This window comes from Meles meles, chromosome 8 (assembly GCF_922984935.1).
Source record: "Meles meles chromosome 8, mMelMel3.1 paternal haplotype, whole genome shotgun sequence".
In the NCBI taxonomy this organism is placed as follows: domain Eukaryota; kingdom Metazoa; phylum Chordata; class Mammalia; order Carnivora; family Mustelidae; genus Meles; species Meles meles.
In genome coordinates, this window is record NC_060073.1 from 75,809,896 (window position 1) to 75,827,391 (window position 17,496).

At 37.9% G+C, this 17,496-nt stretch overlaps 1 protein-coding gene across 1 annotated transcript in view; it reads right to left on the reverse strand.

Moving 5' to 3' along the window:
* The window catches only part of NOX4 (NADPH oxidase 4), a 172,553-nt gene that overhangs the window by 133,494 nt on the left and 21,563 nt on the right, over positions 1-17,496 (reverse strand). The window contains exons 4-7 of the mRNA XM_046017410.1: positions 13,111-13,221; positions 11,292-11,376; positions 8,171-8,268; positions 4,531-4,558 (exon numbers count right to left, since the gene is read on the reverse strand). Coding sequence (XP_045873366.1) covers positions 4,531-4,558; positions 8,171-8,268; positions 11,292-11,376; positions 13,111-13,221 — 322 coding nt within the window. The remainder of the gene's footprint in view (positions 1-4,530; positions 4,559-8,170; positions 8,269-11,291; positions 11,377-13,110; positions 13,222-17,496) is intronic.

Below are 17,496 nucleotides of genomic sequence, written 5' to 3' on the forward strand. Positions count from 1 at the left end.
GTAATTAAAACAAAACAAAACAAAAAACCCTTATTTGGCCAAATGAATAAATAAATGATAGAATCCCAGATGGCTCCATGATGTGAAATGTGTGGCTGGAGAGGCTTTTCTGATAACTGTCTTGGGGCTTCATTAAGGTCTACTGGGTCTGCCCACAAGGTTTCCCATGTGGTTCTAAATATGCCAAGATTAGTTATGGAATGTCTACAAATCATTTCATGAGGACACCTGAAAAAACAGCAAGTTTAGTGTAGAGGCATAATTTCTAAAGTATATTATTTGAACATTAGTTTCTAGAGATATTAATTTCTATTACTCAAAAGTGTAATAACTATTCCTTGAAGAGTCACAGAACACATTAGTAAATTAAAGTCTCTGGCAAGTACTAATACAAAGAGACCAGTTTAATTTGAACAGATCTTTCCTCAAACATTTAACTAGAGAAATCCTTTTAAGAGCAGAACATGGAAAATGTAATGGAAAGATCTGGGGGGTAGGTAATAAAACAGTTGGCATCAGTCATTTGAAGATGAAGCAGACAGCTTAGCTGATGAGATACCCTTTCTGGGATTAAATAGTCCTATTATTGTCCCTTAGGACAAACCCCAATCTCACTGGATCTCATCTGTAAACTTAGGAGAATCAATTCAATGTTTTTTAATATTCTTTCAGATTTATAAAGTTATCTTTTTTATCTAAGGATTCATGTTTCCTTTCTAGCTCCAAGATGTATAAAAAGACCAAAGTTTGTAATTTACAAAATAACAGACCAGATCAATGAAGGTAAGTTACTTAAAATTAAAAATGAAGAGAACAAATTAGGGGCACCTGGGTGGCTCAGTCGGTTAATTGTCCAACTCTTGATTTCAACTCAGTTCATGGTCTCAGGGTCAGGAGATTAAGCCCCATAACAGGCTCTGCACTCAGTGGGGAGTCTACTTCTCTCTCTACCCCTGCCCCTGCTCACGCTCTCTCTTAAATAAATAAATAAAGTCTTAAAAAAAATTATTACAATTACAATGGTCCCCTCCCTCCAAAAAAAGGAGTACTTTAAGAAGCTATGATTTTCTGTCACTGGAATTAAACAAACAGAAGCTAGCTAACTGATTATCTGGACACTGTAAAGGAGATCTATGTATCAAGTAGGAGAGTTAAACAATTGGCTTTTATTTTCAGTGAACAGTTTCTGGACATTTGTAGTCTACTGTTAAGTGAGGAAAAAAAAAAAATGAATCCTGCTCTAAAAGAAATCCCCGTCCAGTGTGGGAGACAGGATAAGCAGACAAATACAACCTAGGGCATTAAGTGCTAAAAGAGAGCTAAGCTTGAGTGTTTTCCAGGTACATCAAAAGGCACCCTAACCTAGCTTTCAAGGACAGCTCAGCTAAGACCCAACATATTAGTCTCTATTACTACATACATTTCAGGAGTCAAGAAGAACAGGCTGGAAATGACTAAGCTAGTCAAAGCTTACTGGGCAAAGTCACTTGCCAAAATGAAGCATGCTCTCTCTTTGAATCATTCAAATTATGAAGCAAAACCTATACTTGTTCCCTTAGGAAAAGACATGTTTGTATGTTTATTCTTATTACTTTTTATCTATGCATATTACATTTGTTATTTAGTTGCCTTTAAAATTAATGACTGCAGTGTACTGCCATTTCTAGATGAAACTGAGAGATCATTTTCATCCATACCCAGATGTGGTCAGAAATATACCATCTTGTACTCATTATCCTGTTGTTTCTAATGTAACTGGAAACACAATTCTATTTGTTTATGAGGGTTTTTCTAATTGAAATTGGATACTGTGCATTTTATTCTCATCATACAAGCTTCTACCAAATTTGGAAATAATGTACCAAATGTTTTGAAATGCATATTTGAACAATCCAATCTTTTAAATTTGTTTTACTTTATAGATTCCCTTTTTTATTTTATAAATTAATTGGATTGTTTTTTAACATTTCTTATTGAGTGACCTAACTACCATATTTTATGTCACTTGAACTGCCACAGGCTTTAGTTTCTATGAAACAATCTTAATTTCTCAGTTGTAGATTATGTTGAAAAATATTTAAGGACAGAGAGAGAGAGAAGACTCTATGTAACATTAAACAAATGAAAATCCAAGAAACATAATAAAAAATAGTCATTATCACTAGAACATCTAAAAACATGCATGCATTCCTCTGTCAGAAATGTGGGTTTTCCTAGGCCTAACGATATTCGAAGATAGCTATGAAATAGTATTAGTCATAAATGTATTAATAATATAAAACTAGATTAAGTCTATTTGTAGAAAATGGTCTCTTATCCCTTGACATCCTTTGATTCTGCTTTGTTCTCTCACCTACTACTCGGTAGGGTCAAACAGATGCCCTCAAAGGTCTAGACTCGTAGTTAGGGGTTCCAGGCTGGGTTTCAAGCTGAGAAGTGGATGGCTCCCTCTGGCTAGCACACAACGTCTTTCATGAAATGAAGTAGACTGAGACACTAAAACGAGGCTGACATGCTGATTTGGGATGAATTCCAATTGTTTGTATTGAAAGAAACTCCACCAAAAAATATGTACCTGGGACGCTGCATGCCCTACGGGGAGCTGTACCTCACACCTGAGAAGCTTACTTTCCAGTGGAAAAGATTATACCTGTAAGGAAAGAAATTATTCTACAACATAGCACTTTACTCTGTATTTTTAGGAACGAAAATACAGATACTCTGTATCTTTAGGAACGAACCGAGGCCAACAAAACACAACAGCTCTGCCTACCGGAATCAGGGACGAATGTGCGCATGATGGGGTATGTCTGCTGAGACTCAAAGGAGGAGCAGAAGTGGACTGGGTTTAAAAAGAGAGAGAGAGAGAATCAAGTAAGAGAGTAGGCAAAAGTTAGGTGTTGCTAGAAGGGAATTACAAGAGTATGATGGGATGTCCAATAAGGGTGAAACGGGGACTCCCAGGGTACACGGGAAGCTTAATGAATCATACTGTTGGGTCACACCACAAAGACTCTCTAGGATGGAGCCAGGAAATTTGTGGGTTTGTTGTTGTTGTTTTTTTTTTAATTTGTGTTTTTAAGTATCATCTCTAGTTAGTCCAACACCATTCATGGGAACGTCTGGGGAAATAACATAAGGATGGTGGGTTTTTATGCTATATGGAGAGGTCACATGTTTCTGTACAAGTATTCATTATACTAAGCTTCTTAATGTAATGTCTTGGTCATATAAGAAATCTTTTTGTATGTTTGAAAACTAAACTTTTTCAAACATTTTACATGTCCCAGTGTTTCACCCTGACTTGGTGCTATAGAAGGTAATATTAAAAAAGAAAATATTAAAAAAGAATATAAAAAAAGAAAATATTAAAAAATATTTAAAAATTGATTTTTTCTGTAAAATGAATTCATATGAGCCAAAACATATATTGATTCACACATAAGGTTTTGTTTTTCTGTTTTTCTCCTTCCTATTTCTCATCCAATTCTTAAAGCTTAAATTAAAAACATGCTTTCAATGAGCAAAGTTGTAAGCAAAACTAAAATTGTGCTCCTAAAGAGAAACCATGAAATACCTTGTAAGTGGCAAACGTCATACATAAATAAACAGGAAAAAAACATATTTTACAAATCTAAATATACAGTTGTGACAGGGAGGGGGAAAACACCAGAATTATTGCTATTTTTATCATAAAACTGATTGAAAAGAAAAACAATACATTTGACAGATCATGCCTCAGTCTTATATGCAATCCCGATCCTTAATGGGGTGTTTATGGTAGCCAAGCCTATATGACAGATCCTATCAATAACCTAATCATCCTTATCCCTGAAATAATGTGCTAAAAAGGCCCCAAATGCAGTTTTTGGCTTTTGTCCTTATAAATGCAGAGTTGAAAGAAAGAATTTTAGTAGAATTATACTAACATCAGGACAAAATTTTGAGATGTTTACATGTGCTTTAACAAATGAATAGTCTAGACTGAGATTTCATGGACAATATGCTTGAGAAAGAAAAGTAAATTACAGTTGAAAAAGGAAACGCATTTCAAGAAGAATAACCAATTTTAATGACTGTTCATTCTTCCTCTTTTTATATAGGTTATAAGATCACCAAATGTCCTACTAAATTACTGAGTTATAAGAATTCCATCGATAATCAGAGTGCTTGGTGTTTCCTTCCAGCACCTTGAGGATAGAAACCTACTCCTGTGTATTATCTCCAGTACGACTGCCACAGCCAGGGGCACAGAGTAGGTCCTCAGTAACCATATGGCATTGCACTGTTGTTATTGGAAGAACATATGGAAGGCAAATGCGTTTACTTCCTTTTACTCTTCATTCATTCGAACCCCACTGTTTGCCTTGCCCCTCTGTTTTCTTTGCAACTTAAGTTTGGTAACAGTTGTTCTGATGGCAAATTTTCCACATTATATTTTAACATACATTGAATTGCTGTGTAGTTCAATGATGCTTATTCTCAAAGATTTGCCCGAATCTTCAGAAAGAAAAATGAAAAACAACTTACCAGTTGTGAAGAGAAGTTTTCTAGGATCCTGAGAAAAAGGGAAAAAAAATTGACTGAAAAACAAAATATTGACAATGTAAAATTCTGCAAGGAACCTTCTGGGTATGTGATCCATTAGGCATTTAAGACACTATTCTCTCAGTGGAAATGAGAAATTCAATCAGGTTTCATAATGTTTTCATACAACACGGGTTCTGGAACCAGGATAATTGGGGAGGGGGGGAGTCCTGCCTCTGTCACTTACAAGCAAGTTTCAGAAATTCCCTAATTGTTTCTCAGGTGAAAAATTAAAAATATCTAGCCCAGGGGTGCCTGGGTGGCTCAGTTGGTTAAGAGTCTGCCTTCAGCTCACGTCATGATGGGTCCTGAGATTGAGCCCCACGTCCAGTCCCACAATGGGTTCCTCACTCAGTGGGGAGTCTGCTTCTTCCTCTCCCTCTGCCTTCCCCCTACTCATGCACAAGCTCTCAAATAAACAAAATCTTAAAAAAAAAAAAATCCAACACAGAGAAGACTGTTCTTCTGAGATAGAGCACTGAATAAAAGTCAGAAAATATAGACTTTCATCTTAATGGGTAATTACAAGCTATTAACAGTGGCCTGAAGCCTGCCCTTTGACCATTTGAAACTCATTATCTTTGACTATAATGTTTTGCACCTACAAGATGTTGAGACAGTGAAAATCAAAAGTGAGAAAATATATAGGGAGGGTTGTCACTATAAATTCAGTGCAAAGAATACTAACTGAATACTTAAAATGTAAAATAGCAATGATACTCAAATACAGAGAATAGGTTTCTATTACTCAGAATTGTAAAAGTAACATTGCTAGTGTAATCTCTCCTTTAAACTACATCTTTCATAGTGAAATGGACCTTAGGCAACTCCCTTTATATCTCTGGAAAACTGAGGTCAATCCCCAGGAGATCTGTGGATTTGTTTTTCATCCTAATGGTGCGTAGTATTGCACAACTTTGGAAATTCTTTCCTAGGCTTCCATTGCTCTGGAATCAGGCCACCCTGTATCCAAAGTGGGAAGCCATTCATATGAAATAATTTCAGAAGCCACCTTCAGAAAGGGTGGCTTTCTAAGGGCCACCCACCTAGCAAGAGCTCCTCATCCCACTGGGGCCAGATGACTTCTACCTCTGCCATTAGGATGCAGCTCAAGGGTAACCTAGAGGAACCTAGTATATAAACAACTAGTGAAAATGCCAGACCAGCTGAACAAAGTGGTAGTACCAGAAATATGGATACCAGAACAAATAGCCGTGGGAACTGAGGAGACAGAACAGTTACTACTGCCTGCGAGTGGAGATGGAACGTGAAAGGAAGAGACAGTTTCGAAGATGACAGCATGAGGCAGATTTGGCTAGGCCATCAAGAACGTGCCACCCAGGAGCTGGAGGCTGGGTCATTAGAAATCTGGAGAAGACAGAGAGCACAAAGCAAAGGACAATAGGGTGTGTGGCACAAATCAGTCTTTCTCAAAAACAACTCAAGGAAGGCTTTACCTGTTTATGCATGCAGTGTGTGTGTGTGTGTGTGTGCACGTGCGTGTGTGTGCGCGCACGTGTGTATGTGTGTTTTCATCCTCCTCTAGCACACTGTCTGATGCCTACTAAGGGCTCAAAAATATTTATTAAAATAAAGAAGAGGGAGAAAAAAAAAGAAAGAAAGAAGGAAGGAAACAAAGAAAGGGGAAATAAAAATTAAAACAATGAGTTACTATTTTTCATCTGTCAGACTGGCAAAAATTAAAGAAAAACAAAAACAACTGAGGGGCAGATACAAGCATTCTGACAAACTTGGTAGAAGTGTGTCAACTAATGAAGCCTTTTTGAAAGGCAACAAGGCAATGTCCTTCAAAACTAAAAATGTACATAGCTTTGAAACCAAATTCTACTTCTAGGAATCTGCCTAGCGGAAGCATATAAAAAATTAATTTATTGGAGTGTGGTTCATAACAGAAACTCAAAAACAACCCAATCATCTGTGAATAAGGAAAAGGCTAAAAATAAACCATCGCACATTAAGATGAAGAGAGTGATAATCTATACTTTCTGATACAGCAAGCTACAGTCCATGTAATTATGGAAACAAGAAAACTGCTGAGGACTAGGTTTCATAAAATGCCCCTCAAAATATAAGAGAACAGAAAGTTATTAGCTGTGGCTACTTTTGGAGGAAAAGCTTTCAGTTTCAAACTTCATTTGCTTGAGGGTTTTAAGATATTTTATTTGGGGTACATAACCTTCATAGAATGAAAGAAAATAACTAAAAACCTATGATTAAAATTTTGGAATATTTTACAATATTCCAAGTATACAATATTAAAATGAGAGAACCATTTTAGTTCTTAAGGACCCAAGATGACAAAAACAAAAGAGAGAGCAGCAAAGAAGGAAAGATAAAGAGGCAGGTCCATGGCAGACATAGGAAACAAAGAAGTCCACGTCCTGTGGGCTGAGGGGGATAGAGGAATGGGGGGGAGGCAGTGGGAGACAGAAACGGTGGTGTCTCCAGTTCTGGGTTCTGGAATCATTACGTATGAAAAGCTTCTGGAGGAGCTGGTTTTTTCAGTGGCTCTTAATGCTGGGTGCTCACCCCAATTAGCTGGTGAACTTTTAAAAAATATCAGTGCCTGACCCCAACCCAGACCAGTTACATCATACTGGTGTTTTCAAGAATACTAGAGTCTTATCAAAGGACTTATGAAAGGCTGCTGGCTATTTTGGTTTTGTGATTTGTTTCTGTGTTCATTGTTAGTTTTCTCTTTATTTTATTCCAGGAAGGATATCAAGCACATAATCTTAGCAGTATTAATCTCGGTAACTCTGGTGACACATGGAAGAGAAGACAGAGTAGGGGAGATGGAGAACCATCTTACAAAGTCCCTGCCAGACTTAGCGGAACAGGGCAGGGAGATCCAGCTCCACTCCCAGCAGTTTTTGATGTAGTCTTGGCGTGAAGGAAAGACAGACTGAGGACAGAATGAAGTCCTGAGCGAAAGAGAACTAACATGTGTTCATTAGGCTCTACCCCAGCACCCTGCACATATAATTTCATCTCATGGGTGCTGCCCCCTGGAGAAAAACAACCCTAAGTCAGATATTGCACGCTACAGGACTCGGCTCAAGTTCACCTGTATCAAGGATTAACACAAAACAAAACAGAGGAACACTAAAACTCAGTGAAGTTTTTTAAGTCAAATAAATAGATGACCCAAGATCCTCAAAGAGTCAACCTGCTTTTCTGCCCTTCCCCTTCACCACCTCCAAGAACGGCATCTGACTTATTAAAAAAACAAAAAACAAAAACAAACTTGTGCCTGTAAAGACACTGTAGACAGTCTCCACTGGATGGAAACCAGACAACGCTGCTGGGAGGCAGGAGGCAGGCCTGAGTGGCCCCCAATTGAACGCTGCAGAATATAAAAAGTAGACATTCTCGAACTCCCATTTTCAGCAGGAGACACTGTGAAATAGTAATTACCTGTATTTTCTATTGAAAAGGAACAAAACTCAACTTGACAACTGCATTTTAAAAGCACTGAAAAGGAGCGGCAAGGTACAAATTTTCCATGAAAATCACAGACCTTCGTTAGTGGGCTCACGACAAGTGAAAGGAGACCACCCACCTCATCTCGGTATCTCGCTGCGTTCAGTTCAGCAAAATCCTCGCTGAAGTTCACTGAGAAGTTGAGGGCGTTTACCAGATGGGCAGCCACGTGCACACCTGCAAAATCACATGAGGCTCAGATCAGTAGGATTTCCATATACACTCCACGAAGAGGACTCCTCCCTTCCTCTCCCTTAGTTAACACAGGGTCCAAACTTTGACAGCTACCTGAGCAATAAAATATTAAATTGAAAAGGGAAAGTTTAAAGACACCAAAAGTCTTGATTATAGACACCTGGGTATTAGAAATCATGTAAAGAAATCGAATTTTCAAAGGCTAGAATTAAACAACTAGCAAGTCAGGGTTAGGAAACAACATGTTCCAGTGTGTGATAATATGGTCTTGTATTTATTTATTTAAATAGTTCCAGGATATTTGATTTTTTTACATTTTTCACCTCTCCTCTAGCTCCAATCTGTTATAGGTCTTGTACACTTCAACCTAAAATAGAGGCTCACTGAAAGACTTTCAGCCAGTTAAAATTTCTCACAATCTATAACTTCAAGAAGTAATCTCCTAAATTTCCTAAACCCCACAGCAAAAGTGTTGGTAATCACTTCATTGGGATTAAAAACTCGGGAAAATAAGAATTATCATTTAATCACCAGCTTACACTGGCAGAGTAAAGAGAGAGCTCAACCAATGCAGAGCTCACACAGAGGATGGAAGCATTAGAAAATTACAAGAGAGTTGAAGAAAAATTCATTTTGGCACAGCCAAAAAGAAGGAAAATTATCTTGAGGAGGCTGGACAAGGAAGGAGCAAATGAACATGTGCACTGGAGGAGAATGCCTTCTCCCTTCCCAACCTTTTCTTGTAGGAGAAATAGGGTCTGAATTAACAGTACATTACAATGTACTAGAAAGGATGACAGATAATTAACTGGAAATCTGGTTTTCTTGGCCACACTGCATAGCTATCAACACCTCAGGTTAGTTCTCTGTAAAATGACAATGACAGAAATAGGAGACTTAATGAGGTAAGTGACCTGAACTTAGCTAGTGAACCATTACAGTCCATACCAAGATAGGGCGTGGAGTTACTCAACAGAAAACGTGTGTAGAAACTAGAAAACTTTATAGTTCTCTCCAACCTAGCACATGAGATGTAGGTATGCCAAGAGTTCTGAAGGACTCACAAAGACAAATAGAAGTGAGAGAAGCACTAGAATGCTAACTAACTTCAAAGTTACTGGATTGATAAGCTCCTGCCAAAGTCAAATGAGAGGAAGGAAAAGGGTCTCATAAAAAGTGGACAGGAAGTTAGAGGGGGGTTAACTAACAAGCAAGGACACAGTTCTAAGGAAATTTTTAAGAGGCAGTCCAGGAGGGATTCGACTATGGCATAGGCATAAAAGATTATTTAAGAACGGTCTGTGTCCTCTAGCTTTATCATGTCTAAAATGTGTAAGTTAAAAAAAAATCCCTTCATTTTAAATCAAAGGTTTATATGTAAACTACATGTTTGTGGCTCCTTCTTTCTGAATTCTCCTGGAAAAAAAAAAAAAAAGCCCTAGGTATCAGTTGTTAAAGACACACCCTTAAGGTATATATTCACTTTCTTTAAAGGACTTTCAGTTCAAAAGAAATCGGGGCTTCTAATTTGGGGCAGCAAAGAGAAAGCCAGGCTGGACATTTTGAGTAGATTTTTCTGATTTAATTCTCTCAACAAAACAATGAAGTGGGGGAGAAACATCCCTTTGTCACAGAAGGTCAGAAGAGGCTGCCCAGCTAAGGTCAGACAACTAGTGAGTGGCAGAATGAAACTGTCTGGAATGCATGTTCATTCATGGCAAGACTCTACACGATCTCAGTTTTTTGGTTGTTCTCCAGTTGAACCAGAATATTTGGACACAACTACACTGTAGCACAAACCAAGTTACAAATGTGTCCACATTCCCAGACCCTCCCGCTTTTCTGACCTTTCACTCCCTCTGTTCTAACCCAGCCCTGACCCTGGCCACACACTTGGTCCTCATCTCATTCTGGACTCTTAGTCCGTCCCCAGCCTCTTGAGTGGTAAGGAGTCCTGATCCCACCCGAGCCTCTCCCCATCTCTTGCCTCTAGAAGCGGGACCCACCAATAAAATGTCCAGGGACAAAACATTGCAGATGCCTGTTTCAACAATACTTGGCAACTTTTTAAAAGTGGAGAGCTTAATGACCTCTCAATAGTGGCTGCACGAAGACATGCCTGAATCAAAATAGCCATATATACATATCCAGACCAAATGTCCCTGGCGTCAAAACATCACTGTCCTAACAAATCATGACTAGAGGAAAATGTCAGGTGCTATGCCACTGAGATAATTAACCCCTGAGTTTGTAAATTATAAAAAATTCCATCCTTAAAACTTCCTATGGGCGATCTCATACTGTCAATCACTTTATGATTAAAGCAACAACAAATCAAAGACAGAGAGCTTATGTCACACAGTAAGGGAGAAAGGCAGTTGGGGACAGATCCTACACAACCCTGTCTCCAAAGTCCATATACTTAATTAATGTGTTTATCACTTGCTGTTCCAAAATTTGAAAAATATCACATAAATATTCAGGATAAAAACTTATTTTAAAATGACTCTTTTAAAAAGGCAAAAGACTTTTGCTTGATATTTTAACTTGGAACTGAATATTTGACATTTAATACCAAGAATTAATATCAAAGAAATATTTATCAAATATACTTTTTAAATGGAATCACATTCTATGAATGTACATTTCACATTCTAATTTGTATGCATTTAAAGTCCTATCATATCTTTTTTTTGAACCTTAAAAACATTTATTTTGTTTCTTTTAGTCTTTCTAAATTATTTACTTATAAAAAACAATTATTAACAGCTTGAAGGCCAACTCTCATATATTGTAATGTGAAAACTATATCTATAATGTGTTAAGACATGCCTCATTTTCTGTAGCACCATTAGGCAACTCTCTTTAAACACATGGAAGAGAAAGAGAAAGATATGGAATGAGAAAATCACAAGTTGGTGACAGCAAATAATTTACAGAGCCACAAAAATGCCATTCATAAAATGTGTTCTATGTAGTATTTTCACATCTTTGGGTTTTCTCACCTGAAAAAATACAGATAGTCACACCACAGGTTATATGGAATGTTCGGCTTTTATCCAACAATCTTCTGGTTCTCCTGCTTGGAACCTAAATAAAAGTCAGTGTGGTGAAAATGAAGCAGGGAATAAGACATGTGTACAAAGCTTTTCTCTATAGCATTGTTCATGATATCAAAGTTTGTTCATGATATCAAAGGCCTAGGAATTAAAACTTGGTGAGATAATTATGATATATCTTATCAGTGGAACACCTGAGCCATTACAGAGAATGTGAGAAGACTTGTTATTTATATGGAAATATGTGTCATATATATGGCTAGTAAAAGAAGGACTTTCCATATAAATAACAAAGACTTGTTATTTATATGGAAATATGTGGCATATATATGGCTAGTAAAAGAAGGATAACTCATAAACTATACTATAGTTTATAAACTACTATAGTTTATAAACTATACTATAAACTATAGTAGTTTATAAACTATAGTATAGTTTATGAGTTATCCTTCTTTTATGTTGTTTTTATCCTTCTTTTATGTTGTTTAAAATTAATTTTTATGCAAATCTGAAGGCCTTTCCCCAAATCTGTAATCTGTGGTTGTTTTAGCGTAGTATTAGGAGAAACTTTCACTGATTACTTATTTCTGGAATGTTTGAGTTGTACAATATAGATGATTTCCTTCTGTAGTCAAAAACCAAGATGACTTTTAAATGAAGCAATTCCATCTACGGATTTAAATGCCTTCTTGATCTTATAAAGAAATAAAATGTCAAGCATCTTTGAATACCTATGTGTCACACCAGGAGACCATTCTTTAAGACTTATTTAAATACTGAGAGACTTAGGTGGGCACTTTTCCTGCCGTTTATCTTCTCTTTCTTAACACCAAGCCAATAGCCAGCCATAGGAATCAGAACCTAGCATTTTACAATGGTAGGCAACCTAGAGAAAGAATTATTTTCACAAATTACTGCATTAAAAGTAGAGTTTCTAAATATAATTACTGAAAAGTTTGAGAAGTTTTACTGCAGTAAATCCGCTCATATGAACCACACAGAACATCCAAGTGACCTCATACTAACAACTTCTTTTAGAATATCAGTATTAATTCTGCAGTACCTTATTATTTCAACAAAGAAACACACATACACAGGGACAACCGAAGACCAAAAAAAATATTTTGCTGAGTTTTAATTTTCAAAGTGCTTTACTTCATTTTACAACATCACACATGACATCACATCTTAACCAAGACATCCCTGAGACTATTACACAGCTTAAAACATGCATGTATTTGAAAAGGAGACAAATCGCTACCAGTAGTCACCAGTAGTCACTGTATATTTTGCTCCAAGTGCACAGAGCTCTAGCTTCTAGGTTGCTCACCTGGTCTTAAATAATTGAGAACACAGGATCTCATTGAGGCAAAATCTCAGAAATGGGACTGATCTTAACTCTGCCATTTTGCTAGTCTCATGACATTGGTCAAGTTCCTTAACCTCTCTGTGCCTCAGTTCTTCATCTACAAGACCCACAGAATCATTGTGAGGATTCACACTTACCTCCGTGGAGTGCTTAGCACCATGTCTATAACACTATTAATAGCCATTTCTATTACCCACTGCCTCTATCTAGCATTGCAGAATAGCTCACCGATCATCTTGATAGGTGACACGGTCTTTACAATCATCTGGTAGATGACAGCAGATGCCAGAAGTCAGTCTATTAGAAGGTCAGACCATGAAAACTATAGTACTAACTTGCCGCTGTTCCACGTGATTTTTGATCCTAGAATCTGTGACCAGGATTTTTTGTTCTTACCTTCTGAGATCCTCGAAGGTAAGCCAGGAGAGTCCGACACACAGGTAAAAGGATAAGGCTGCAGTTGAGGTTAAGAACAGATGCGGAGGCTCTGCTTAGACACAATCCTAGCTGAACAAATAAGGCAAGAGTCAAAACACAGTCAGGCAAAGACAGACTACAGACTTGCTGCAGACCTCACTCTGCTTCTTTTTGAAGGATCATGCCAAAATCCTAACTTCTTCGAGAATCTTGAACAACTGTCTCCTTCCCTCTCACCAAAAACCCCAAAAAGAAACGAGTCTCTTTCTGCTCTGCACTGCCATAAAACTTAGTCTCCCCTCATTTCTACCAGTGTTATAAACACCTGAGTACATTTTTCCAGCATGAAGTCAATTTTTTGTTGGGCCCCCCACTAGACCGTCGTGGGTAGGAAGGGCCCTCCAGACCCTTGGTATGTTATAAGGCACCCCCACACTGGTGCCCTTGAATCCTCTTTTCAATTTCAATTTCAAATAAAACTTTTTCATTTGTGTTCTCTCTAGAACACTCTGACTACACAACCTCCTTCCAAACCACGGCCTGCCCGCCTTTCAGCTCTTCACCCTACTGACTCTCCCCGTCTTTCAGGTTTTACCTAGAACGCTGCGCCTCTGGCATTCTTCTGTGACCCAAACCCAAAGCATTCTGGAGGAGGGCTCCAGATCAGAGGCGTCCCATACAAAGATAATCATAACCACATTATGCGGTATTTTCTTTTCTAAAGAATCAGAACCCACAGTGTGGAGGCTATACTTTCTGGCAACTAATTCGAAATCAAACTCTTGCTAAAGTGTCATTTGCTATTGTCTGGTACTACCTACATTCTTCATATAAATAGTGTATCACATGAAAACAAGTCATGGGATCATATCTGTCCTCTTGTCCTAAAATAAACATAAAAGTACTTTAAGGGTATTGACTAAGAAATACGTATAAGTCAGATGCTTTTCTTATCTTAAAATTATTCACGCTCCTGAGATTTCCAACGTAACTTCTGGCAAAATAGCAACTCTGTTACAAAATATTTGTTGTCAACACATGAAGTATTGCTCCTGAAGGGGAGATGGGGTAATAAGTCATGTCAGGAAAGCAATAATTTTCATTGACCTATATAAAAAGTAATTAATATTTCCAGTTAGGCTATTTCTACTCCATGAGTTAGAAAACCTCACGGATATATTGCAATGAATACACTAGTAAGTAGACAAATAGAAATAATCCCCTCTAGACTATCTAAAAAAATGCTAAATATAATATTCTCACTTTATGCAGCAAAGTTATTATCATTTCAGAGTGAGGGGTTTTGTTATCTAGGCCTCCAGAGAAATAGAATAATTGTTATTTCTTTGATCTGGCATCTGCCCATGATAAGAAAATTTTAGCTCAGGGGATTTTTAGATGATAATTTTATTGGCAATTTTAATGTACCTGAACAATAATTCATTTAAAATGTATCAGCAAAAATCTCTCGTATAAGTGTAGGACTTAAAAGATACAAATAAATTACCCAATTTTCTTTTCTAGTTCAATGATTTAAAGAAAATTCTCCTATTCTTCATTTTCTAACCATTTATTGCGTGTCTGGAAGTGTTTTATTGCTGTGCTTACATTAAATCACATAGTAATCTAATTCAGAGTGGCTTTAAGTGTCCCCATAGTATAGATGGAGTTTATCTTGGCATTCCACTTCTTCCTTAACGATGCTGTGAAATCTACCCAGAAGTCTTACCAAAGCCTCATTTCCTCATGTATGCTTGTTCCGGAATATGCTTAGTTTCTCAACTAAGATGAAAATTTCTCTTTATTAGGTTATCAGAGTACAGAACTCCCTCGTTCCAAAGCAATGGGCAAAGTGAGGAACTTGGAGACAGGTTGCAGTCAAGTGGTACAGTCATAGGATATCCCGTGATCTACTTACTACGTGGGTGACATCCTACAGCGAAGAGCATTTGTTTTATTTAGTCCCTATTAGCGCATGACCACTGTAAGAATCAGCTACCTCAAATGTTCACTAAAAAGAAAGGACCGCCCCACGTTATGTGACCAGGTCCACTCTGTGACTGATACATGTCACCATTCCTAGAGCTCTTAACCGCTGCTCTACTCTATCAACTTCATTCAAGTCTGTTGTCACTAGATGGCAGTATTACTTTCACGTTTAGAATTCTACCTGTCAAGGTCTCTAGAACATAATAAACTGAGAATTCCACATGCAATTTAAAACCACAAATATATTTTAGATGAGTATATACAAATAAAACATAGCTTACTCCTTTTTATGGACTGAATGTCTGCTTTCCCCCCCCAAGTTCATATGAAATCTAATGTCAAGGAAAAAAAGGAAAGAAACAGAGAAAAAGAGAGAGGAGGAGGAGGAGGAGGAGGAAAGGAAAGGAAAGGAAAGGAAAGGAAAGGAAAGGAAAGGAAAGGAAAGGAGAAGGAGAAGGAAGGAAATAAGAGGGAGGGAGGGAGGAAGGAAAAGGAAGGAAGAGAAAGAAAAGAAGGAAGGAAGTAGGAAAGAAAAAGGAAGGAAGAAAGAAAGGAAGGAAGGGAGGGAGGGAGAATGGAAAGAAGGGAGGAAGAAAGGGAGGGAGGGAGGGAGGGAAAGGAAGAAATCTAATGTCAGAGTATTTGGGAGCTTTGGGGAGGTAACTGTTTAGATAAGATCATGAGAGTCGGCCCCCCATTGCAGGATTAGTGTCCTTGTAAGAAGAGGAAGAGGCCACAATTGTCCATAGACTCCGTGTCAGGAAACAGCAAACCTGGAAAAGGGCTCTCATTAGACACCAGATCTACTGGCGCCTAGATCCTAAACTTCCCAGCCTCCAAAACTGAAATAAATGTTCTCTTAGCCACCTGGTCTACAGTATTTTGTTAGAGAAGACTGAACTAATGCAGTCCCAAAGAACATCATAAGAACATATGCCATTTGAAGCAAGTCATAAAAGAATATAACATCTGGGTATAACAAGTGCATGGCAATTTTCCTAAAATCTCAAACACATGGTTTCTTATCTTAAATCTACTACTATTCATCTAACTATTCATCTTGAGCTAGTTAACTGTCCTTTTCTGTAAAATTAATATAATATATATGATATAGTAATCCTAGTTCTTAGAACTTTTGTGAAAAGTAAAACCAGTCTAAAATATGCAGGCACTATATAAAAATAATTTATTGCCTTGGGGTCACAATATCACATCTTTTCTCTGAATGTTCTCCTCTGTGCTTCTATAGTAAGTTCCACTTACATTATTCACTCAATACATAGTTATTGTGATATGCACATATTCCAAGGCACCAGGAGTTCAATCGTGAATGAAAAACAGAGAATGCGTATTCCTAGGATATTTATATTCTAGTAGGGGAAAGAGGCACGAATCATATAGCTACATAATCAAACATAAATTCTAAAATGATTAATGCTGTGAATAGGAAATACAGAACGTGAGCATGTGTCACCGGAAATGAAAGCCAAATAAGGTCAGGAAGGCTGCCATGATTAAGTGAAAAGTGAATTGAGATTTTGAGGGTGAAAGTATGAGTCACTCAAAAATAAGAAAGACACCCATACAGAAAAATACCACATGAGAACTGATGCAGCAAAGGGGAGCACAGTGTACATATGAGAATTTAATAGCAGCTCAGCGTGGTTGGATTGGAAATGGAAGGTGATTACAACATAAACCTGGAGAAGGGGGAGGCCTGCTGGATTGTGTAGGTCATATTAAGAATGCATGGAAGAAATTATGCTGAGCGAAATAAGTCAAGCAGAGAGAGTCAAGTATCATATGGTCTCACTTATTTGTGGAGCATAACAAATAACATGGAGGACATGGGGAGATGGAGAGGAGAGGGAGTTGAGGGAAACTGGAAGGGGAGATGAACCATGAGAGACTATGGACTCTGAAAAACAACCAGAGGGTTATGAAGGGGCGGCAGGGGGGTGGGTGGGGGGGTGGGAGGTTGAGGAACCAGGTGGTGGGTAATAGGGAGGGCACGTACTGCATGGAGCACTGGGTGTGATGCCAAAACAATGAACACTGTTATGCTGTAAATAAACAAATAAAAATAAATATTAAAAAAAAAAAAAAAAAAAGAATGCATGTCTTGGGGCACCCGAGTGGATCAGCCCACTAAGCGGGTGCCTTCAGTTCAGGTCACGATCACGGGGTCCTGGGATGGAGCCCTGAGCCAGCCCGTCACTCAGCAGACAGCCTGCTTCTCACTCTGCCTGCCGCTCCCCCTTCTTGTGCTTTCTCTCTCTCTTTCTTTGACAAATAAATAAATTAAATCTTTTTTTTTTAAGATTTTATTTATTTGACAGAGAGAGACATAGTGAGAGAGGGAACACAAGCAGGGGG